Below are 25,665 nucleotides of genomic sequence, written 5' to 3'. Positions count from 1 at the left end.
TATTTTACTGTGCTTTGGGGAGAAATAAGCCTTTTTCTAAATTTTCTAATATTTAATTCTAAAGACAACATTAAAATGTTATTTTAGGAATGTGATGGACATTGTTTTGGTCTGGACAAATTTCTGGATAATACTACTGTATCCAGAATACAGAAATGTTTTTCTTGAAGGAGGAATATTTTCATATCAGAGAATATTTTGCAAACATTGCTAGGTCCTTTAGATATGTAAATGGACATTCTTTTGGTCTGAACAAATTTCATAATAATTTCTGGATACCACCCTAGATGGAACTCAGGAGGTCAGGTTGGTGGTTGGACTCGGTGATCTTGAAGGTCTTTTCCAACCAATACGATACTATGATTATATTAGCATCTATTAGCATAGTTAGAAGATATCTGGCAGAAATGAAACTAACTAAAGGAGCCAGGTCAACTCAGTCAGCAAGAGTGCTCTTTTGCTTTGGATCACTCACAACACAGGAGGTCTACACAGGAAAATGAACACTAAGTAGAAGAGGCTCAAGAGACATGTTAAGCAATTACATACTGTTCTCAATACTGTTTTTTTTTTCAAAGCACTCACACACAGTGAGTAGGTAAAACTATTGCCAAATTATTCCCTTGCTTTTATTTAAGCAGGAAATCAACTATCCCGTTACACATGACTAATAAAGACATTAATACTAGCACTCCTTTCTAACAACATAATTAGATATATTATGGTCCTTTCCTTCTGTCAGTATAAATAAATCAACTGTCATTGCTGCCATGCTGACAGAGTGCATCTTTCTCTGACATTGGTATTTTACAATGCTACCGTTTTTGCACAGGGCAGTGTTGAAATTTAGGGTGTTCAAGGTGATATTTTTGGCCAACATTCTGAGTGACTAGTGTGACAACAAACTATCAGACAGAGAACATAAAGAGAGGACAGATAGACTATTGTTTTCTCTTAGTCCATTCACTTTAACCAAATGTATTTCTTGGCAGTTCTTTTCCATAGTATCAGGCCAAGCTTGTCATCTCAACATGTGTTCTTAGAATCACACAACATTTTATGTGGAATCACATTTTTCTCTCATCTCATCACCAGTCCATTCTCAGCAGTCAGCTTTGCTGTTTTATTCCAGATGTCTCCAGTAGCCAAGGAAACTATTTGCTTTTATGCAAACTATGTTCACCTTGTCCTTTATCTTTTAAGATGCAGTGTCTCTCTTCCCCTGGCTACTTCTACTCATTTTTCTTTAGACATGGAAAAGTATTTGTCCCGGTTTGGTCTGGGATAGAGATATTTTACTTTTTAGAAGCTTATATTGTGTTATGTTTTGGATTTGTGATGCAAACAGTGTTGATCACACACTGATGTTTTACCTGTAGCAGAGCAGTGCTTCACAGAGCCAAGGACTTTTCAGTTTCTCATGCTGCCCTGCCAGCGAGGAGGCTGGGGGTGCACCAGGAGCTGCAGGGAGACGCAGCCAGGACAGGTGACCCAGACTGGCCAGAGGGATGTCCCATACCACATGGCATCGTGCTGAACAATAAAAGCTGGAGGAAAGAAGGAGGCTGGGGGGACATTCAGAGCTAGCTATCTGTCTTCCCAAGAAACCGTTATGCATGATGAGCCCTGCTTTCCTGGAAGTGGCTGAGCACCTGCCTGCCAATGGCAAGCAGTGAATGAACTCCTTGCTGTTTTTCTTGTTCGTATGGCTTTTGCTTTACCCAGTAAACTGCCTCTATCTCAACCCACAAGTTCTCACACTTTTACCTTTCCAGTTCTCTCCCACATCCGACTGTTGGAGGGAGTGAGTGAACAGCTGTGTGGGACTGAGATGCCTGCCAGGGTTAAACCACAAGTGTTGTAATATGCTTTGTACTTTCTTTTGCTCTTTACTCGTACATAAAATTGAACAAGTAGCCAGTGCTACTGTAATTTTAATCTTGACTTTTTTCTCAGTTACAAGTATACTTCACTAGCTTTAATTTGAAGCACTGAAATCTCCACAGTACAAAAGCCAGAAATTTGTGGAGTCCGTTCCACAAGGAATTGATGTATTTCAAATGTCACAGCACAGTAAAATATTTATGGATGAAAGAACAACAAGGACACAGGGTCCCTATTCCATTTGAATATGTCCTTGCTTATCTGGCATCAGTATGCTCTGTAAGGACCACTCTTCTCCAGCAGCAGTGATCTTCTGCTTCAAGTGCTAATTTGTAATGTTTCCAAGAAGAAAGGAGAACTATGATCCTTAGTGTTTATTCCATTTTGTAATGCTACCTTTGATTGTTCTATCCCTTTATGTTATTTAGATTTTGCTTTTCACCCCTCTTTTCTGCTATCAAGTTAGCGCACTTGCTCTGCAATTTATTTTCGTCTGATTAAGCTCTAGGCTGCATTCTCTGCAATTTGGCATTTGGACTGTTAGATTTTGGGTGTTTTCCTAGAGTGCTGACGTGCTTAAATAATTACTGATAGAGAGAATTCTGTTAAAATCTGTTCCTTCTTCTGCTATCTATTCTGTGCAAGTGGCATACCAAAAGGTAAATAAAGTGATTTGTGGCTGTTTTTGACCAACAAGGAGTGTTTAGTGCACCAACCAAATGTGACAGAGAACATACAAGCACCCTAACCCACGCTGGGTATACTGTAGTACTTTCACTTGATTGCTTTACTTTGAAGATCAATGATCAACATTTGCTGTTTTTCCTCCACTCCACTGCTGTTTTTCCATTTGCTGTTTTGACTCCGCTGCAATCTCACTTCCAGGGTTTTTCCACCCTTTTAATGATACTCTGATACTTGATGCACCGGCGTGCTTCTCCCCTTGTGAACCTCCTCCCAGCAACTATCTCATACATGAGTAGCACTGCAGTCATGGAGAGTTTGGTTATATTTTTGGTAGAAGACCTCTCTACTAAAAATATTATTAGAAAACAGATGCCAGATAATTTTTACATAATGCTCCACCAGTCAAATTTTTATCATGGTTTTAAAGCTTTCTATCCCAGAATTTATCTGCTGAAACAAATATTCCATGCCACTGAAGATTTGGATGCTTTTCCTGTACACGAATTTAGCACTGACTTCTCCCCTCGCAGTGGATGAATACTGTCCAACTAAGGTCAGTGAGTCAGTTGCTATTAATAGCAGGGTACTACCCACTCTTTCTGACATAAGATGAAGACCACTTTGGCTTGAGGTCAGCTGTCAGTTTTTGAAATATTTGTTTTTGTCCTGTGAAAATATTTGCAGATTTTTGTTTTTCTGTATTCTCTGATAAGCCTCCCAAACTTAGTGTAAGCAATACCGCTTCAACGTTTTTCTAGTTAATATTATTCTCCAGTTGCATGCAGTGTATAAGCTGGACTGTTTTGCTCCTCTAGATGACGTACCTGTTTAAAACAGTCTGCTACATAACAGTTTGAGTAGCTCCTACTCTAGGTACTCTTTTTTTTATGATATTTTTGAAAAAATATCGGGTCTCCAATGTCTGTTGCAAGCTCATATTTGTCTTTTCAGTTTGGATGTATCTCATTCCCTCTTGTTTTATCCTGGCATGTTTATGCATGATCGGAACAGATTCAGAAAAGGCAACCGACTAGTGATCGTGCCACTCTGTTTTGTCATCATGCCACCGTGATGATTCTTCCTAATGTTTCTCATTACAAAGTCTATGGGCAACTTATTTGCCACACACAAGACATAGGAGTTAGTTTCTTCTTCTGACAACCTTAGATGTCTTCATTTAATTGCTTTAATTTATGCTATACACATAAGATAGGAGAAATTGACTGTTAACAGTAGAGGTTTTTTTCCTTTTTTACAAATACTTTACCTTAGGATCTCAGCACTCTGCCTCTCTCTCAAGACACAGACTGAGACACATGCACACAAGAGTGATCAAATGGGTCGTGGGTCGGCTTTGAGCTACTCCTGTCTTACAATGAGAGGTCAGCAGCAACCTAAGACTGCACCTATGTACTACAACTGGAATGGGCTTTGTGCTTCAACAGCTTCAAACATCTTGATTTTCTGAAAGCAAGATCCACCTTCCCTGACCTGATCTAAACTTAATAGTAATTTTAGAAGTCTAACCAGACAGCTTTGCATGTGCTTTTCTTTGTAATTGCCCAATACTGCAACTTATTAAACAACAGAAAATGGATGAATATACATTTCACATTACTAAAACTAGACCTTGGAAAGTAAAGACAACTCTGATTAAAAAAAAAACAAAAAACAGTATTTTCAGACAAAAAGGAAATCTGATCATAGTTTTCTGAGCCATGCAGAAGCAGCAGTAGTAATTTCAAATTGTATCTTTGTAGTAGCTTTAACACATACCCTTGAAGTTGGCCTGTCTTTGAGTTGGAGGTTGTACCAGATAACTTCCACTGGTCCTTACCCACCTGACTTTTTCTATAGGCATATGATATCAGAGATGAGCAACACCATGTCTTTGATGACAACTTTTCACCCAAGCTTTTCAAATATCCTTGCCTGTTATTGTTCCCATTATCTATGATATGATATGATATAAAGACATTTGTGGGGGAAAGCTCATGAGTCCGGATTTTGACACAAAGCCAAATATCCTAACTGCGAGTAAGTGACACATTAACAAAACCATATCTTAGAGAATAAAAATGTATTTCTGTGTAAATATAACAAAGGAACCACATGAACTACAATGATTCTCCACTGCAGCTCCTTCTACTTTTTTGGCTGTGTAACAAGAGAGAGGAGCATTCTCTAAAGAGCACCTTGTATCCAATGGCACTGATTTGGGAGCGAGAGTCTGCTTGGGTCTTCCAGTGTGTGCCGTAAGAATGGAGTCACTGGCAGAAGAGTATCCTCATGTTTCAGGACTGCTGGGGACTTCCGTGGGTAGGAACAACTTAGTACCTGCCTAAAGCTGGGCGTTCATGAAACTCAATTTAGAAGGGAAATAGAAGAGAATATGAAGTTGCCTTATAGATGAAAAACTCCTCAGGGATTCAGGCAAAACAATTCAAAAGCCCGATGCAGGCAAAGAAGATGTTGGCACCTGACCTGTCTAGATCCCAGAGAGTCTACCACCCCTCGAGCCACATTTGCCTTTCCTGCATATTCCTTCTCTCTTTCTGAAATTCCTTTCTGCCAAAACTGGCATGCATGTGTAGCAATGGACTGTTTTTACCCACCATGTGTGAAAAAAGCACAAAAGACAGAAATGAGTGCATCAAAAGAGTACATTTAAACTGTGCTTTTTGGTAAGCACAATTTTATATCTAGAATTCTAAAATTCTACCTATAAGGATGAGCCACAAGCGTTTAAGGTCAGGAAACTTTTAGCCATAAAGAACTGATTTCCATGTGCATCCCTGTTCACCAAGTGACTGTACTTAATATCACCCCTAAAATATCCAAGGAGTAGCTCCCAAACTAGGATATCCCATCAGGATATGTTTCAGTGAAAGACATAAATCGGCTGCTGCCACCATGTTCTGTATCAACTGTAATTCTTATCTTCCTTTACATTTGAGCCTAGCCGCCCAGGGCCAGGTTACTGATTTGCAGCCTGTCAGCGATACACAGATAGGCTGAAGCAATGCTGGCTTAGGCACCTGAAGTCGAGAGTCCTCCTTCTTGACCCTGGCTGGCAACACAAATAGCATTTAGACCTACGGGCCTTGCACAATCCTGGAGTTTCCGCAGCAAAATACTTGGTATGCTCAGGCTGACCAAGAAACCAAGACCAAGTTAAGGTGGCAATCCTTTTTCAGTGTCTATTTGTGCAGTTCTGCGTGTTGTCGAGTTGGTAGAGGAGTCCCAGCCGGCGGGGGTGCCTGATGCCAAACGCGGCTGCCCATCAGGAGCCAGAAGCGAAACTGCTGGCAAGTGGGAACCACGGCTTTGAAACGCCCGACTCCTGCTACAAGTCCCCTTATCGACACGCTTTTATAGCCGCTTTTATCTTCTACGCCGCTGCGCACTGCATCAAGCCCTGCTCGGGGCTATTGACTAATCGCGCAGTAATAAACCCAATCTCTTCTGAAACGCGTTTCGAAACCCGATTTCGGTGGCAGAGCCCAGCCGGGTGGGCACAACCCCCGTCGACCCTCGCCTGGTAGCCTCGACCGGCCGACGGCTGCCCGGCTGCGGTGCCAGCCCCGAGGCGACGGTGAGGGGCGCCCAGCAGCAGCCTCCCCCCGCGGGGCGCGGCCCCGGCCGAGCACTGCAGGCGGAAATCCCCAGCGGGAGGGGACGTGGGAGGGAAAGGGGAATGGCCTAAAGCCGGCCAGCAGCGGGCTCAACTCGGCTCGCCTCGGCTCGGCACAGCACGGCTCGGCTCGGCACGGCGCGGCTGCGATGGAACCGCGGGGGTGAGCGGAGGGGCCCCGGGGTGGGAAGCATTGCGGGGCGATGGGGCGGGGGGCAGCGGTCGGGGGGATTTGCTCCCCTTCCCCGGGCAGCATGCTGTGCCGGGGGTGGGCTGGGGAAACGGGGGCAGGCTGGGGACCTCGGGGACCCGCAGCGCGGGTGGCGCCGGGCTCCGCTGCCAGGACGTGACCTGGGTCGGTGGTGGCAAAGCCCTCCCTGCGCGGGGCCGGCTGGCCCTTTTAGGAACACTTTTGCTCCTTGAAGGGGTTGTGGGGAGCAGTCGAGCTTGCGTTGCCCAAATTGGTGCTGTCTTGAAGCGGGTGTTGGGAAAGCCGGGCTCCAAGCCGCCGCTTGGGGCACCTGCTGATGGATGCGAGAGGAGCTGTGCTGCTGCGAGGCTGGGCATGAAGCGAGTCTGTGGGACAAAAGCCCTAAAGTTATTGCTGCAAGCGTCGGGGCATCTTTTGTCCAGCTAGTTTGTGCCAGAACGGCAACATCCCTTGGGTCTGAAATAAGTAGTGCATGAAAAAGTTGAGGTGGTAGTAAGAATAATCTCACTGAGCAAGAATGTATGAAAGAGGAAGTGCAACTTTCTCCCGTTTCACATGACATCAAAAAAGAAAAATAGAAGGGGAAGGTGTGGGAAAGAATTGAAATTAAAAAAAAAAAAAAAAAAAAAAAGCTTTAAAAACTTTTTAAAACTTTTTAAAACTTTTAAACGTTTTTTTTTAAAATGGAAATTAATGCAATTACACCTGGGGTTAGTGGAATTCACTGACAGTGTGATGAACACATGATCAGAGTGTACATATAGGACAAAAGAGAGGTTTCTCTGCAGGCAAGAGCGTTTCTCCCCTTTACTATTAGGAGCTCGGCATTAAAGCTACTCCTTGGGAAGGTTTGGACTGAGGCAGCCCCCAGATTATCACAGCTGCAAACTGCTAGTCGGAGGATGAGCGTCTATAGATCTGTCCAATCTTGACTGTGACATAATCTATTAAAATAGCAAATCAAGACCTGCTTTGTTTACATACATCAAATAATCAGCGCTGACTGACTAGATGAAAGTTCGTTGGCATCAGCAAATGCCTTGCCTGGGAAATTCCCTGCAGAGTCCCCTAAAGAGTAGTCAATTGTTGTTCTCTATTTCATTCAAATGACTTACTATATCAATAGTTTCTAATTTAGGCAGGAAAGAGCAAAACAAACACAACCACGGGATTAAGATTCCATTCAGGTGAACTTTTCAAGGCAGACATCCACGAGCCTGGCACAAAAATATACAAATCTTCCTGCACAGAATACAAACACTGCAGAACTACAATATAAAACCCCACACACCAAAAGTGGCTGCCACAAAAAGGAGCGGAACTGCCTCCTTGGGGTATTTAGGTGTGTTTACTTTAGAGCTGACTGCAGATTTGCTAAAATAAGTGTTAGAGTAGTAATGTTGCACACTAAACATCCACTTAAACTTTTTTATTCTCAAGTATGAAACCACTTCACAGGACACAAAAAGGAAAAGAAACATATATTTTTTTTCCTAATGTAAAACTATACTGACTTCCCTAAACTCTGCCCATCTCATTCTCTGGATGTGGGGCTTCAAGCGTAGGTTGATCTTTGTATCAGGACACTCTCTGCTTTCTCCATGGGTAGCCAGATATATTTAGGCAGGCCATAATTTTCCTAGGGGCAGGGGTGAGTGAGAGACCCTTCTCTCCAGCAGAGGAGACTCTATTTGGGCCATGGCAGTTGGTGGGAGCAGAGCTGGGAAGGAGCGATGCTCCTGTGCGGGAGACTCTGGGGCTCACTCCTGGTGGGCATGGGGTGCTGGGGGCTCTCCCCCTCGCTCCCAACCCTTGGCTCAGTGTTGGACCTGGCTGAGGGCTGAGAGGAGGCCACCAGTGTGGGCTCACACTCCAGCATAAGCTCCAGCTCGCAAAAGCGAGTTGGGGAAACGAGATGAGCAGGTGTCCCGCTGCCCGTCAGCTCGGGTTTGCAACCTGGGGCAACATCAAGGTGGGAAAACAGGCACACAGCTCCAATCCCAGACCTTTCCAGTGTCTTCCTTCCCACAGAAGTCTGGAGAGCACAACTTATAGCCAGGCATGGTCACTGAAGGGCTATTTTAAATTAACTTTTGGGAAAGTTCTGCACATTTATCTTTCTCAAAGCCCTGTGGGATGAGAGTTAAATCACTTGTGCTTTACAGATGAACTAGGTTTTCCTATAGCAACCATCATTTGTAATTCCCTTGGGGAACCCCCTCGTTGATTTGCCCCTCTGGAGTAATAAAACGTGCCAAATTCTTTCCAACAAGACCTTCGGACAACTCTGTGCTATCACACATTTCCTGTTTATATGTTTTACTGAGCTCACAAATGGTGAGCAGCACAGTCAGCTGCTTGTCGTCCTTCAACAAAACAAAATTGTGACTCGTTTATTACCAGCACAACAGTGGGATGCAGGGCTTGACTTGTACCTAAGCCTGTGCAGCTGCTCGCCTTCCCAGTGATCACAGTACCAGGCAGGGACTGAAGGACCTCAGGTCCATAGCTTCTTTTTAGCAAGAAAGATGGGCACAACACCGGTGTCAGGTCTGCTGCTCTGATTCCAATATTAGTGCATTTTGCTTCTATTCATGGCCTTGACCACCCACCCACAATTAGGTTATTTGAACAAGAAGTTTTGCAGCTGTCAAAAATGCAAATGCTTAATGGGAATTTGCATAATTGCCACTAGTACTTAATTTATCTACTTCTGCTACTATACTGAAACAATATTATGTTTATCACTTATGTAAACAATAGAGAAGCTAACATCTGTTGTATAACATCTCTGTTTGCTTTTTTTTTTAGCTGTGTATTTCTGTTACTGTCCCTTCATATTCTGAGAGCTGGTAAGTTGAGAACAGTTCAATTAAATGAAGCTGCCCTCCTTAAAAGTGTTTGGCAAATGAGCAGATTAGTCATAATATGTGCAATATAAGCATTTGCATGTTTTCAGCAAGACTCTTGAGAATTCCTCAATGTGAAATGTTCTTGTGACGTGCATCAGGAAAAGAAAGAAAAAATCAATTTCTATGAGTTTCCATACAGAGAGTAGCAAAGCATCATATGGATGCTCTTGTCCAGATTGCTCTGCTTGCTTCACAGACATCCCCCTGTACTTATCTCTGAGTGCCAGCAAGAGGCCATAGAAGTGGTTGTTGGTAGACAGATCTAACATGCTTGCATAAAGTCAGTACTCATAATATGGCTAGGATCATACATTGCTGTATCTCAGTGCCCAATATTAGTAAGTCTCTTACTACAGTTCCAAAAATCCATTTCAGAACAAAGATAAGGTTAAAGGACATCACCTGGTGATATTTAAATATTTTTAGAGTCAGCTCTCCTCCATTCTTGCTTAATGACTTAGAAGAACCTCAACAAAGTCATCAAGGAAACCCCCGGGTGCCAAAATCAGGACAAACTGTACAAGATTCAGTCCCAGTTGATGCTGGCTGGCCTGTCCTAAAGAAGACCAGTGAAGGAGGTGCCCCCAGGGAATGCTTTCTACAGCATCACTTTTCCTGCTGCTACAAGGGGTTTCCCCGAGCCTGAGCTGCATCATTCCTGTTGCAGCTCAACCTTGTTGCTTCTTGTTTCACCCAGCAGAGGACAAGGGCCTGGAGAACAGATACAACCTTCCTCCCTGCAAGCAGTGAGCTCACTTCAGTGGTGTTTTTAAACCAGAGTGCCCAACTCAGACTTGTGGGTGAGCTCCTTCGGAGTTCAGTGCATCAACACAAAGACGTATCGCCCTTTACCTGACATGCTGTCATCTCCCACCACACCACGCTCTGATCTACACTTCTAAACCTTCACTGCCATCATCTTTCTTTCCCTAGTTCACTCCCCAGCATGATTCTTTCTCTTACCCAGCACCATGCCTCACCCTCCGTTACCCAGTCCAGTATTTACACATATTGCTCTGGGCTCAGCAACCAGTATCAATGGGGGGTTTCCGGATGCTGTGGTGGAGGAGAGGTGAAAGGCTTCCTCTGTCCTCCTTGGAGATCAGGAAAAGTGCTCTGAAAGCCAGATAGCGTGCTGGTCTATATCTGCTGGTTCTCAGAGGCTGTACATATCTAATAGATGTGTCACTATCTGTATCTGTGGGCATGCTAGTTTCCCAGCTGAGTGTATTTGTTGAGAAGGTTACACCCTTGGTAATAATAAAAGGTTATTGCTATGACATGCCCACTTTGAGACACACTGGGTTTTTTTACCCACGTTTTTAATTACTTTGGTCTCAAAATAATGGAAGCACTCTTTCTTATCAGGGTTTCCAGTCTTCATGATTTCTCTTTGGCATTTTTCTTATTTAAAAAAAAAAAGTGATTATTAATGCGTTAGGACTTGAATATGCGTCTGCAGTCAGCCCCAGTCAGGTTAGTCTGTCTGTCCTCCAGTCATGGGGCAGAGAACACTTAGACTGGTTGGTCCTAGAAAGAAATAATCAGGAGGCTTGGTATTGTAAAAGGTCCCTTTGGAAAGTACACAGAGAGACAGACAGAGAATTAGGTGCTGACGAAAAGGAGCAAGTCAGGACGTAAGAATGACCATGAAGTGAGCATGCTCTCCGGCCTGTTATAAATACTAATACTAACTCCCTTTGTTCTCCCTCTCTTTTTATCTTTGTAGTTACTGCACTGGAGGAGAAGATTGTTATCAGTAAACTTGGAGATAATGCTACACTGAGTTGCATTTATCCAGGAAAAGAATTCAGCTTAAATAATCTACGGGTATACTGGCAAATAGATGATGTTCAAGAGCAGTGTTCAGTAGTACATGCGCTAATCTCCGGTCAAGACAATGAAAGTGAACAATGTATTCACTTTAAAAACAGGACTCAGTTATTGTGGGACAGACTGGGAGATGGCGATTTTTCTCTGCTACTACTAAATGTCAGCCAGAGCGATGAGCGCAAGTACAAATGTGTAGTGCTGCAGACAAACGAATATACCAAAGTAGTTCACCAGGCACAAGTGGTTCTCAGCTTAGCAGGTAAGAACTTTTACCACTTGCATGTATTTGCCCAAAATCTAACTCCGTTTTTTCCAGTTAGTGCCATTTCAATACTGTATGTAAATATACCCTTAAGTTAGAAGCCTTCTTCAGTACTTTGTTGAAATGAAATCTGCTTAGTTTAAATGCTACAGATGGGGAATCTAAAACTGGGAGAGCAGCTGTAACAACTGTTTATCCAGCGTTGGCCTTTTTTTCAACTTAACTTTCATTAATATGGAATGATTTTCATTAACATGAAATGAAATTAATGAATATTTCATTGATATGTTCTTGCACATGACTGGGTGACAGCAGCTTAAGTTGCTCTCTTCCTTTGGGTTTGGCTTCAGCTTTCTTCCCTGCCAGCAGTTCTTTCAGATCTTTGGCTTATGAACCAAGCCTGCATATGTTTTCTTTTCAAGTTGTGAGGGTCTTGTGAAACCCAGAACTTCTGCTTCAGAATCCATGTCAAAGTTCTGTCTTTTCAATACGTTTCAAAATCTTGACAACCATTTCTTTTTCTCTTTCTCTCCAGCTAGTTACAGCCAACCAATACTCAGTGGACCAGTAAGAAACAGTAACAGCGCTGGAGAAGAAGTGACTTTCAGCTGCAGTTCTGACAACGGGTACCCAGAACCAAATGTTTACTGGATAAATAGAACAGACAACAGGCGCTTGCTTCCATCAGAGTTAAACATCACCCTCCATGTCGATGGCACTTACAGTGTTCTTAGCACACTGAAGGTTAAAGCAACTTCTGATATGCAAATAGAGTGCTTCATAGAAAATAAAAGACTGCAGGAAAATATATCAGCCAACTGTAAGTTCCTTCACGATACATCTTCATGTTTTCTAGATAGCAGATAGAGCCACACTAGTTGATATGTCTGTAGTAGCTCTATCATGCTCTAATGAGGGGCATACAAAAATTCAGTGGTTCTAAAAAAAAATGCTGAGAAAGCTCAGTTTTTTTCTCAAGCTATGTCTGCTTTGCCATGGAATTAATGCTTACTTCTGACTTCATCCACATTGCCAAACACCCCATCAAGCGCATTGTGACAACAGCACCGAGCAGCTATTGCTCCCAAGGCTGTCACTAGGCTCTACCCTTGGATTCCTTGCAAACATGACCGCTTGAGGTGAAGTTATTTTTCAAGTGGTGCCATGCAGTAGATGTGCAATTCCTGAACCCCTGCCCCATGGCCTTGCATCACTCATATTTGCCTTGTGCTCTGTCTGGTTTTGAAGTTCTGTTTTCAGTTCACAAAACTCAGCTTAAATCAGCGCACTGCTTAAAGTAGGCCTGTAGCAAACAGGTAGCATTAGCCCAACAGAACAACTCTCCTAATATCACAAGTGTAATAAGATGTTTACTGCTGATATAAGTGACCAACAGCAAGAGCAAATATTTAGTCTCTCCGCTCTTCACAAAACTGTAAAGCTATTAACAAAGAAAAGCCGTAAGAAGTTACATCTGTAGTACCAATAGTAAATGTCACAGTCCCTAACCTGCTGTGGAGAGAAGCTGTCTGGCATGGTCCTGCTTCCTTCCCAGGTTTCTGCATCTGCTGCGAGGAGGCTTGGCCATTTGCATAACTGTTGGTGGATATCTACAGTTAGTTTACCTGAGCAAGTAATTGCATAGTCTGGATTTAACAAGACTGATCCCTCAAACATAGCCAAGCAATATAGATTGTGCAGTTTCCACAAACAAAAACCGTGTGCATGAGCAAAAATTGAACAACAGAGTGTTTACATGGTAGCATACCCTTGCTGTCATCTCAAATTAAAGGAAAACTAAGTAGCCTTGTCATTAGTTTTTTATTGACACTGTCATATTGTATTCTGGGGGAAAAAAACCTTTATCTTATTAGTTTTTGTTTGTTTCTAAAGGCACTATCACACTTGAAAGAGTAAGAGATGTGATTTGAAACTCTTAAGTTTTCAGCAGTCAGTGAGAATTCATGATTAACTTAAGAGAAAGAGATTTTCACCCAGTTTTACGATACTATGAGACTTGTATTATAGATTCATCTCCCACTGAGTCTAGATACAAGCTCAAATATGCAGTCTCCCAGGTGGCAGGAAGGAAGAAAGAAAATGAAGAAGGATCCATGTGTGTAGTATGATGATAGAGAGGAATAAACTGGCACTGTACGATTATATTAACAAGCCATGTAAGCTAGAAACATGCCTTGCTCAGAAAAAATACCACCATAATCACAGTGATATGAATAGCATAAATATTTAGTCCCTCAGAATTTTTATTTATTTACATAAAGTGTGGTCAAATAATTGCCTGGTATGAAGTGTGCAAATTTATACCTTATTATATCTTTTTTTCTATTTTTTTATAGACACACAGGAGAAGCAAAAGAATGGTTCTAATACAGAAAGTCACAAAGACCTGGAAAAAAGTGGACGAGGTGCTCAAGCAGCTGGCATCATTTCTATTGTCATTCTGATAGCTCTTCTAGCTGTGTTAATCTGCTGGCTGTGGAAACATCGGTCCTCCAAACTAGTGTCATACACAGGTAATGAGGACCTTCATTTGTGTGACCAAATCTGAAAGGTTATTTTTCATTTGCCAAAATATGCAATGTTATCCAGGAAGGAAATAAATTCCCTGCATACAACAGCAGGAAATCATACTGTTACGAAATACCTGGGGTGCCCTGGGGAGGACATATAGTGCCCCAGGGCATGTTACTGCGCATGATTTTCTGCTAATGCACCTGAACCTTACAGGAATTAACTGCTGGATATTGGAGTAGCTCAGACTTTGTGCCAGCTCAGGCCATAGTTTCTCAGCTGCAATTCCTGCAGGCTGCTTCTGGACAGGTGGAGGGGATGCTCCTCCATGGAACAGGACTGGGGTCAGTAACTGGTTCTGCTTAGCCCAATCCCAAGCAAAACCAGGATAAATCTGTCCAGAGGGCTTTAGAGTCACTGACTGGGCAACTGATGATTCAAGATCCCACTGGGAATTTCCTAAGCAGTTTCCTACAAGTTAGCTGTAAAGCACTGCTACAGCTGATGGCTGCAAGTTCTCACTGTCACTTCATGTTATACGTGTGTACACTTGTATTTCTACATTTGCCCTTATGTAGGACTCTTAATGTTCAGCAAGACAGAAAAAAGGTAGCTCTGTAAGATGTCTTGTGAACCAGACTGAGTCTGCTGATGTACATGAGTACTTAGTGTAAGCCACTTTAGAAGTATATGAGAGCTAACATCTAAGAAAAGGGAGTGGGGCAGCCACACTTTTCACAGGCAAGAACAAGGTACACTTTCAAACCACGCCCTCTTCTTCCTGGCTAGCAAGTACAGTTGCTCCAGAGAAGACCTGGAGAAAGTGAGGTAATGATCTTGCCCAGACTCCGTAACAGTTGGCAGGGGCCATGCTCTTTCTTTAGGAACAACCCAAGAGGGGCACTCTGTCCCAAAACACGGAGCAATGGTGTTGCTTTAAGCACAAAATATATCCTTGCTAAAACAGTGACCTAGATTGTAAGCAAATAGAGTAGGGACCCCATTTTGCTGTCCAAAGAGAATTTAGAAGATTGAACCCTACAGCACTGGTGGATGTTGCTTAATATTAATCCCGTTAGTGTAAAGACTTTGGTTATCTATGCTCCACACTTAAAACGCTGTATTTATTTCAACAGATGTCCAACCAAATGAAAACGACAGAAAACTCAACTGTAAGTATTAAAAATATGTTATTGTATTTGTCTCAAAAATTAACATAACTTTTCAGTACAATAGCTTCAGTACTCGTGTTCACCACGAAGTCTTTGGGTTAGATTTACTGGATATTATAAACACTTTATGTTGATGAACCTCAGCCTGTACATACCCAATTAAAAAAAAAAAAGTACTCTCATTTCCAAGCAAAAAACGAAAATAAGTTTAGACCTTCAACATTTTTATAAGCAAGACTGCAATATTGCAGGCCAGCTGGTTTAGCAATTCATCTATCATTTACAGTGGAGTGAAAAAAAGAGGACAAAAAATCCAGGACCTTTGGAAAAACAAGCTCAGCCCAGGGCACTTGTGAAAGTACATAGAGGATGAAATACCTGCCTATTTTATGTTTCATTTGGTAGTTCTACTGAGGCAAATGACTGTTATCTGGCTAGCTGTCTTTGCAGAACAGACAGAAAATACTGTGATTCTACCATAGCTTTTAGTAGTTAAAGCAATAGAAAGCATAGTCTGCTTTAGGAGATGCTGTGAATGAACCCAACTGATAATATCAAGCAGAAGCAAAACAACCCTTAAAAATGCCTAGAACTTTTGTGTCATAAAAACTGGATTAATGGTCAGTTGTTTTCCGGACCCGTCATGCAATTGCAATCTGACCCACAACAGTTCTGATTGCTAAACAACAACAGCTATTACACTGTTTTCTGTAGAGGATAATGTAGAAAGAAGAACAGATTTTGTCCTTCAGATAAGGAAGTATTTTTTTTTCCTATGAGTTTCATTAACATAATGCTAGCAATTTATTGAATGTCAACTTTTCCCTCGCCTTACTTATACCAGGCCCTGTGAGATCAGATCTCTGGACTTATCCCCTAAATAGAAAAACCTCTGTGACATAAATAGGAGTAAATATTTATTTTATATTGAAGGCCACTATAGCACAATTTGTTTATTAAAAACAAAACAAAGACACTTGCCTTCCAGACACTATGTTTTCCCTTGCACGTCTGCACCATTTACGGAAGAGGAGGTGAGACAGCAGCATTGGTGGTTCGCTGCTGTCAGAAACTGACCTACTTCTGAGGGCTGTTGTCTGCCAGCAGAGCCATGGGAGACACGGAAGGCAGTACAGTCCTAATTTCTTTGGGTGACCCAGTTTAAGGGTAAGAGCCCAAAACCAGAGCAATTAAAAAGATTTAGGGAATGTGATCACTGATGCAAGATTGGCTGTGTTTGTTTAGACTGGAAAAGGCAAGGCCATGCAGGGACACTAACAACCCTCTTTGGAGGGTCCTTATAGAAGATGGGACAAGTTATTTATTGTACTAACCCCACGGACACAACACTTAAGGCACAAGAGGCTTAAAAAGGGGAGATTTAAACTGCATGTTAGGAAAGCAACTCTTCTACGGGTCATAGTAGTTCAGCACCGAGGCTCAGGGAGTCTGTGCAGGCTGTCAAGTCTCCATCAGTCCAGACTCATTGCTGGCCTGTTTTCTTTCAACAAAAGAAGAAAAGGGTATCTGTCAGAAATGGTCTCAAAATAGCTGGTGCTACCATGGGGCAAGAAGATGGGTTCTTGGGGAAATTCTAGCTTGATTGAGTGATTAATGGAGATTTTCAAGTGAGTTGTGTGTTGGTCAGGGAGTAAAGTACTGCAGAGGTTGCACCCACAGGGAAGCTCTGCCGTGACATTCTGCTTTTCAACATTGATGTAAATAAGTTTGTACTTCTAGTGGTTTGACTTTATGTAGGTCAGATTGTTTTGGGGGTTGGAATCCCAAATACTGCAAAAACAGGAAGAACCTATTGAGACTAGCTTTGCTGTTATAAAGAGAAAAAAAAAAAAAGGAAACTGGTAGAAGGAAGGATGCAAAGAAGAATAACTTCACCTCAGTAGTGTTAGTCTCTCCAGATGCCCATTGCAGTTGGTGGGGCAGGATGCTTCCACTGAGAAGAAATGTGGAACTGGAGCTAAGGATGCTTTTATAAATTGATCTCTGGAAGGATTCCTCCACTGCCTGTAGAGGAGCCTCAGGGAGATGGTTTCCCTTGACCACAAGTGGCTTTGCGCATCTCTTTCTCTGAAGTAGTTTAAAAGAAACCAAACATACCTTAGAACTTTGCAGCTCGATCGATCCATTGGTTACAAAGGATAAAACAACTCTAGGATGTGATTATTTCAGTGTTTTTTTTTTTTTCCTACTCTTTTTCTAAAAATGTCACTTTGTTTTCACAGCACCTGTCTAAAGAGGATTTGGACATCACCCTCTATCTCAGCAGCAACACTGCTTGTAATACAAGTGGCATATTTCTTCAGTGTGCGAAGATTGATGGCAAAAAGCTTCTCCAACAAAGAGAAAGCAAAATCTGTTGGATTTCTGTTTCAACCAGCCATTGTGTCTCCACACCAACTTTGGACAGTACTCTGTGATATTCTGTCAGCATTTTGAGCTCCTGAACTGGGGAAAGCAGTAAGCCTAGGACTTAGGTACTCTGTGCCAGAGCACTGACAGCTGATGAGCGCCCAGTATGTTGTCATCACGGTTGAGGAATTTGTTACAAGGAAAAGCAACTGTGTTTCAGGAGCATGGGAAGTTCTCTCTTCCCACAGAGCTTCCTTCTCCTTAACCTAACGATGACTACTGAATGTGAAGAGAGGCAGCTAAAAATGAAAGAAAAATAAAACTGAAGGACTTTCTGCAAATGGAAATTGTGACTTTTTCCACCTTTCACTCTCTACAATACATCCTTTCATTGTTTGATTTCACCAGATGCATGCTGTTGTGTACAGAAATAGCTATAGCATTTTGACCAAGTCCTACCAAAACGTGCATTACTATGACAGGGTAAATGTATATGAATGTATTAACAGAAGGAAAGCTCCTTTAAATGCACTTGATATTAAAATTTTATTCTTTACCAAATATTTCACCGAAAAGGGGACTACCACTTTTGACAGAAGCTGTTGCTTGCCGTGTGAAAGAACGGTTTGTGGAAATCAGAATGGTTAAAAATAGTGCTCTCCACTATGTTAATGTCAGGTTACCTGGACATAACCCTTTCTGGATGGAACAAAATCTATGGTCAACCTCTGTTCAGTTCAGCTGGTCTTTATTTAAGACCAGCAGCTTCCAGGGAGTTTTTAAACTGAATTTTTCCATACCTCTCCTTGTTTCTCATCCCTCCACCAAAGAAAAAGGAGTGCAGACTGTATCACTGTGTTGTCCATGAACGTTCTTGATTTATCAATGGCTAAAGCAAGTGAAAGGGAAAGAAAGCCAAGAACTGCATTTCCTTTTGCCAGCACCTGTGCGTCACTGGTTCAGCATTGATTCAGCCAGGAGTGAAATGGATGAAAATAGCAATGCAACTTGTAGATTTTGAAGGAGGAGGGAATCTATATTAGTTCTTGTTTGGGTGGGGCGCTTCTTGCCAGCTTGTTGGGGCAGGTGCTGGTGATGATTTTAAAACTGAGTCCTGGCTTCTCCTGCACTGGTTGCTAGACTAAAATTCTACCATTTTTATGAGTAAGTCACAGCCTTGTTTGTCCTAGCTCTGCATAGAGAAGTCCCTCCAGTATCAACCGTGAGTTAGGATGTTATTTTTGTATTAAGAACAGCTTTCAAATCTGAGTGAAGTAAAGATAAATTTTGTTGTCTTGTTATCCCATCACACAAAATCCCAAGACATTTGGCAGTAATTCCATTATCTTTTGTTGAAACAATTCCCCCACGTAGGCTCAGGGTTTGGTAACTGCATACCACCGTGTCAGTATTTGGTGGGAGTCTCACAGGCTCAGCCTCTATGGCATTTAAGGGAAGGGTCAGTTTAGCTCTCATTTGATGCAATCCAGGCTTATTCGCCAATTTAAATAGGATAAAGAAGTTAAAGAAAAGCCAGGCTACAACTGAGTAATTAAGATGCTGTTTAGATTGCAAGTAGCTGTGTACAGAAGTGTTTTTAAATATGTTTTCTGTTAATGTTAAAAAAAATGTATTGTGTATTTGCTAACTTTGAATGTCTGTGAAACTGCTCTGTTTTATTTATTAATTCCATTTTTGTCCTGTGTTATCTTCCAATCTACAAGCGTAATATATGCCATCAGTTACGGCATTTAGCTCACAGTATTTGTCAGATAAAGTAACTTACAGCATCTCAGTAATCTTAAGTGTCAGCTTTTTCTCATCTCCTCCCTTTTCCATTAATCTGTTAGATATCCACTGAGTCCATATCTAGTCTTCAGTGAACCCTAAATGGAATTTGCCTGAAGAAAGAATGCAAGCTGGTAGACACCTTAAAAATGTGACTGTTGCCTATGCCAATGTTAAGGGTAGCCATTTCCTAGTGGTTCAGTGAGATGTTTCCTCACTCTTTATCATATGAAGTTGTTTTGTGCAGCCTCTTTAGTGCTGTTAGAACTGACATAAGCCGTTTCTAAAAATAGGTTTCCTTTTTATATTCTGCCTGTGCAAGAAGCTGTAGCTGTTCAGAGATGTAAGTGACCCCTGTATGTTATTGAGCTAATTAGACCAGAAGGGGTTCTTATTTCTGGATTACTTCATGTTGCATAGTGAACACATCTAAATGCAACAACTTGCTCTTGCAAAATCCATGCTTTCAATTGGTTTAGGTTTCCAGCTATTTCTGGAGGCGAGTTGATGACAGTTGTTTGATACCATTAAAAGGACTTGGAAATTCTGTAGTAACAGTTTTTTTCATCACATACCATGTTTATGTTTTAAATAAAATCTGTTAATTCTCCTTAATGTCTGACTAAGTCTATCAGCGTGTAAAGACAAGTCACTCCAAACTGTTGCCCCAGCTTAAAGTGAGTTTTACTGTCAGCCGCATTCCTCACGATGTATGAGTGCTCCTTTCCAAAGCCCTCAGATGAGGAGGGACTGATGCAACACAGAGGCTTGACAAGCTTTGCTCTGTGCCTTGAACAAACAAAATGAAAAATATGTGGTAGCCCAAAGGTAGTATAAAGCCTAGGCGGACACATCTTTTTCTTGCCCACCTCAACAACACCCTAGCAGAGCAAAGGTACAACAAACACTCCCTCCTCCAGAACCAAAACCATTTTACTGCACTCACGCAGGTCAGTGTTGCCCTTGGTCACCAGCATCACTCTGTTTCCCTTTGTTAAAGGTATCAGCATACATGAACTGCATGTCTCAGGCAACATAAACACCTTGCACAGGAAAGCACCGCTTGGTGCAGTGTTGTGGGAAGGCTCTGAGAAATGGACTTTCACAGAAAAGTGAAAGGCTCTCATTGTGGGATGGCTGGTAAACCACAGGTGGAAAGCCCCCAATAGAAAACATGTGCTGCTACTTAGTGGTCTGAATCCATCCTTCCTGTAGTCAAATTTATTATTTAAATCTTTTCACCTGTGAGAGCTGAAAACTCAAAAACACTTTCCCTTTTTCCACTTCAACAGCTCTGACTCCAACCACTTTTCTCAGTAGCTGCTTGCACTACATCAAAGAAACTTTAGTACAAACTGCTTTTTCAAATTGCAAAGTTGATCCTTTTCATATATGTGGCAAATACATATAAAAGTTCACGTTACTCCCATAAGGGTAATCTCTAGCATCCCCCTCTTTTCCAGGTAAAAGAAAAAGTTCTCTAAAGTATTACTGAGTTCAGCTCAACTTCAGAGGGAGAGGAACTCCCCCCGACTCAACACACACAGATTAGATATGTTAGGCCCTTGGCAACTCTCCTCTCAACATGTGATCTGGCATTAGGACCTTCACCACATCCACTGGGTCATTCAGGATAAAATCATTGTAAACTGGTGCCCATCACAGAATTATAAAAGGCACTTCACATGCTCCATCTTCTCTACATCTAGCAGCCCAGGGAAGTGCAGGCTACGAACCAGCAACCTCTTTCTCATTCATCTTTCAAGAGATAATTATATGACAAAACATTGATTTGTACAAATGCCATCTAACACAAGTAAAATGCTTTCAACACTTCGTGTGTTAATGGCACTGCTAATAAGCATAAGCAGTGTACCAGAACCAATGCCCCATGCTGCAAAACACAATTCCCCAGGAGCTACTCATGACCTCACCATTAATCACAGAATTAAGTACTTTGTTAGGAAGGAGCTTTAGCTTCTCCTTTTAGCCCGGCCTAGAAAATTCCTGCATAAAGATACGTACTCTTTCATCAACAGAGACTTACACTGACCTTACAACTTGCCCAAAATAGTTCCTAATAGTTTATTAATAAAACACTGATTTGCTTTCCAGTCATTTCAAGAAGTGCTGTTTGAGGCCTTTTTGTAATTGGAAAACTAGGACATGGAAGTCATGTCCCCAGTGTCATATATATGGCTGAGACATCCAGCACGCAGAGACATTTTTCTGTCCTCCTCTCACTTACTGGACCGGAAAGTCTACTTCCTTGCAACATTCATCCCTGTAGACATCATAAATCAACAAAACCCATTTGCTACTTTGAATAGGACTGCTCATAGATTGCCAGTCTACACTTTCATGTGTGTTGCGTAAAAAAAAAATAAAAAATAAAAAAAAATTGCACTTAACAAAGTTGTAAAGAGAAAGAAGATGAAAGGAAGTCTTTCATTAGAGACCGGAAAACCTTTAAGGACATGTCAGTAAGAAGTGACGCTAACGCAGCCACTAGATGAACTGAGGGTGAGTGCTAGAATTTCCTTCTGCCAGGAGATCTATTCTACCACAGACAGCTTGTACATAAACCCTTTCACAAGGCTGAGTTTGTAGTTTTGAAACAAAATCATGTTTGCTTGCACAAACTGCTTTTCCACTGCATCATGCTGGCAATTGTATTCCTCTTGATTCACCTCTTTATTGGTCAAACTTAGCATTATAGTTTTACCCAACTTATTTCAGTCACAGTAACTACAAGGAGGTGAAGGAGCAGAGGCAAAAAGTGTCTGAATTATCTCCAAAGCACTGTTGCTCCCTTTATAACACAAGACAAATACAAAGCACCTTTATCACTTTATTGGAAACCTCATTAGACAGTCAGCTCAGATCAGTATGATGAAATGCCTATGACATTAGGGCTCTGTGTCAGTGAAGTACTAGAAGTTCCATCATAAACATAGACTTCTAAAGGTATTTCTTTAGTTATCCACATGTATGCTGATATCTCTGTATTTGGCACTGTCTGCAGCACAGGGGGTTGCTCTCTAAGTTGTCATATGTTATTGAATGCTCTCATCAGAATAATGAGGAAAATCCAGCCCTGTGGTGGTTCCTGATCTACCAAACCACTCAACACAGGTGGCCAGAAAATGACAGTCCCTTCTGGAGACATTTATCAACCATTTCTGCACGGTGTGAGGCCCAAAGTCAGTGCCCCATGAAGGCCTCCTGGCATCAGCTCAGGCAAAGAGAATGCCCAGGAACTGAGGGACTGGAGGAGCAGGACAGCTGTCTGTGGAGACATGCAAGTCTCCAGAGGTCTCCCTGACCAGGGTGACCCATGGTGCCAGGCCCCTGCTACATCCTCAGGAGACAGGAGCCCCATCAAGAGTTATATAAAGTCAGGGAACAGCTCAGCTCTGAGGAATAAGTGTCCCCAAGCAGGAAAAAGCAGAATGATAAATGAAAAAATAAATAAATAAAAATGCAAATCTGTTTAACTTCAGGGCTTTGTTTGTTTGTTTTAAGCTTTTGGTTTTGGGGGTTGCATTTTTCAAGCCTACCATGAGGGGGACAGCTGCCTGTCAAGGTGTTGCTCACAGAACAGCTTTATCCAGCTGAGAGTAGGAAGAAGAAGAAAGAGAAGTAAAAAAAATAATAAAAAAAATCTTTTAATCTGCTCCAGCCCAGTGAAACTTCACCAGTTCCCTGGAGGTGAAATTCTGTGTGGGAATTTTTATTATTGTATTTTTTTTAAACACAAACAGAGCTTAAAGTGAGCTCTTATTAACAAGCATATCCTCTTGACTGGCTGGAATCATTAACCACAAAAACCACAAGGCATGTACACAGCAAGCCAGTGCTTTTTGCAAGCATTTTTGGCAAAGCAGAGACTACTGACAGGCTTCATACAATGTGTTTTAACTTCACTTTTGAGCAATTCCTATCACGTCATAGCATATCTGGATGGAAAATTATTTCTAAACAAACAAAGTCAAACAAACAGTTCCTCAGAAACAGAAATTTTGGCAAAAGAAAAGGTTGTCGACCAACAAGCCCTGTGGTCATATTACTGTGTCAGCAGGCCCTCAGAGCCTTGGGAAAGGAGAGTAGGTAGTCCATGTGTCACATACTTCCCCTGGTAAGACCCAGTTTTTGCATTAAAAACTGCCTGTCCTGAGGGTGATAGGTACACAAGCCGGAGCAGCCCTGTGGGATCCCAGGCACAGAGCCGTGCACCACCTGCATGGTTTTCAGATGCCTTTGGAGTGGAATTGGAGGGAAGGATTTTTGTTTGTTTGAGTCTGCATGCAACACTGCTCCACACAGCCAGCATCAGACTACTGAGATCGTGCACCCAGACAGACACCAGGCAAGAATTTTGCTGTGTATCCGGAAACAGACCCGGGCTTAGGGTCTGTGAAGACCTTCTGTGAAGGTCTAACTTTAGGCAACATGTAAGAGGGCTCAGCTTTACTGTGTTTTACAAATACAGTCTTAGTCATTGTCCACCCAGACACTGGGATGAGATAGAACACTCAGCCTGTAGACAAGCAACTATATAACATATCTCTTGGCTGGAAATTCCATGAAATTCCAGTGCAATTGCACAAAGGTAGGTGCAATGGAGCAACATACCAAATGAAGGTCAGAATTTGCAAGATGGATGAGAAAGGATATGGCTCCTGCAACAAACACTTATCCTTGTCTGAGTGGCAGAACTGACACAGACAGAATGCAAACATTATCCCAATGTCACTGCTTTGTTCAGACTTCTTACTTTTCAGGGAGGAAATATCCGTATCTTATTCCCACCCCACACTTCTTCCCTAGAACAAGTCAAAGCTGGTGTTGCTGTTCATTGCCAAGACCACAAATTCTTGTTCTGTCCCTTTTGGGATGCTGCTCCCTGTGTGTTGGCAGAATGCCAACAGTTTAATTAAACAGGCAGTTATCAGAGCCTGCCTGAACTTTCACACTAAGAAAAAAATTGTGCTTCCTCTCTCGAAACATAGCTAAAATTGACAGCACTCATAGGCAAAGGCCAGGGCAAGCTCTGGACAAGTATTACTTTAGACTTCCACAGTCACAAAGTCTCTGCTCACACTCTGTCTGGGTCACAGTCACAGAGAGGATGCTGGGCTATAAGGGCCTTTGAACACTTGCAGCATAGCAGCTGCTGCTGAAGCAAGCAATTTCCCCACTACTAGACCAATTTCTGATAGGTCAAGGGTAGGGGACTGCACATAACATCTGCAAAATTGGCCCTTCAACTGCTGTTAATATTTACAGAGTATAGCCTTCTAGTAACAAAAAGCCCTCTGCAAAGATCAAGAACTGATGGAGCTGCAGCACTATATTCTACAAAGCTCAAGTTTCTCTGAGATCAGAAACCAGAGCTCCTTTGCCTCAGGGGCTGGGGCACTCTATGGAGAAGAGGAGCACTCCCATCATGGACACCTGTGTGTGAGGTCAGTAGTTGCACTGAGCAAGGAGCAAAGTCAGACCATTTTGTCTCACCACACGCTAACGGTTCAGTAAACCCAGGGAGGCATCTCCACTCTAGAGAAGGTGTGAACCAAGCTGTCAGAGGGATCAAAGGAGAAAGACGTGTGCGCCTTAAGAAAAGTACCATGATTCATTTCACCCTGCCTAGCACAAATAGATGCAAGGCTAGGGAGCACTCAAGCCACTGTGGCTGTCAGCAGTTGCGTAATTCAAGGGTGCGATGCAAGTCCTAGGGTCCGTGTGCAGTCACAGACCATAAAGCATGGCAGAAAAAAAAGATGTAAGAAGAAAGCACAGCTGACATGTTCCTGGAAAGCAGCCTAAGACCTGAACAATAGGAGTGCCCCAGGGAGTTCCTCTTCCATGGTAAAAGTCTCAAACTGAACACTACATGCACACTACAGACCCAATAAGGGAGTCAATAGGAAGAGTGTCATGTGCGGAGGGTTGTGTTCTTGTATGCAACCATTCTGCTGTTTGTGTTTAGAAATGTATGTTTTGGGTTGGGAAAACTCACACAAGACACCACATGGCATGCCTAGTGTTGCATAAACCAAGTAGTAGGGGGGGGTTGCTGTTGGATCTCATGGTTTCTCTGTCATGTCTGAGTGAAAGACCCACTCCTTCAATTAGCAATGATCTAACTGCTCATAAGGACTGAAGACGGCATTAACGTGACTACGCTGAATCTCCCAAGTACGTTTCTCTCTCCTCTGATGGAGAGCACAGCACGGGCACTCAACGCTTGGCTTATACAGTTAGAAGGGCCAGAGAGAAATCCGGTTACATCCACAAAAGTGTTATTACACTTGTAAATTAGCTGGCTGGAATGTGATGCACACATCAGCAGGTGAGGCGTCACTGCCAGCCCACAC

At 42.3% G+C, this 25,665-nt stretch overlaps 1 protein-coding gene across 1 annotated transcript; it reads left to right on the top strand.

Annotated features, from left to right (window-relative positions):
* Nucleotides 1-6,058: 6,058 nt before the first annotated feature.
* On the top strand, nucleotides 6,059-19,895 carry ICOSLG (inducible T cell costimulator ligand). Its single transcript, XM_040545448.1, has 7 exons — nucleotides 6,059-6,368; nucleotides 9,228-9,268; nucleotides 11,058-11,420; nucleotides 11,959-12,243; nucleotides 13,781-13,957; nucleotides 15,092-15,127; nucleotides 17,371-19,895. The coding sequence occupies exons 1-7, from the start codon at nucleotides 6,355-6,357 to the stop codon at nucleotides 17,379-17,381; spliced, it is 927 nt and encodes a 308-aa protein (XP_040401382.1). The 5' UTR covers nucleotides 6,059-6,354; the 3' UTR covers nucleotides 17,382-19,895.
* Nucleotides 19,896-25,665: the final 5,770 nt, after the last annotated feature.

This window comes from Cygnus olor, chromosome 1, assembly GCF_009769625.2.
Source record: "Cygnus olor isolate bCygOlo1 chromosome 1, bCygOlo1.pri.v2, whole genome shotgun sequence".
In the NCBI taxonomy this organism is placed as follows: domain Eukaryota; kingdom Metazoa; phylum Chordata; class Aves; order Anseriformes; family Anatidae; genus Cygnus; species Cygnus olor.
This window is presented reverse-complemented; position numbering and strand designations above follow the sequence as displayed.

Coding starts and splice junctions, on each gene's coding strand:
- ICOSLG (XM_040545448.1), top strand. Junction 9,269..11,057: donor CCTTCATATTCTGAGAGCTG/GTAAGTTGAGAA, acceptor TTATCTTTGTAG/TTACTGCACTGGAGGAGAAG. Junction 12,244..13,780: donor GGAAAATATATCAGCCAACT/GTAAGTTCCTTC, acceptor ATTTTTTTATAG/ACACACAGGAGAAGCAAAAG.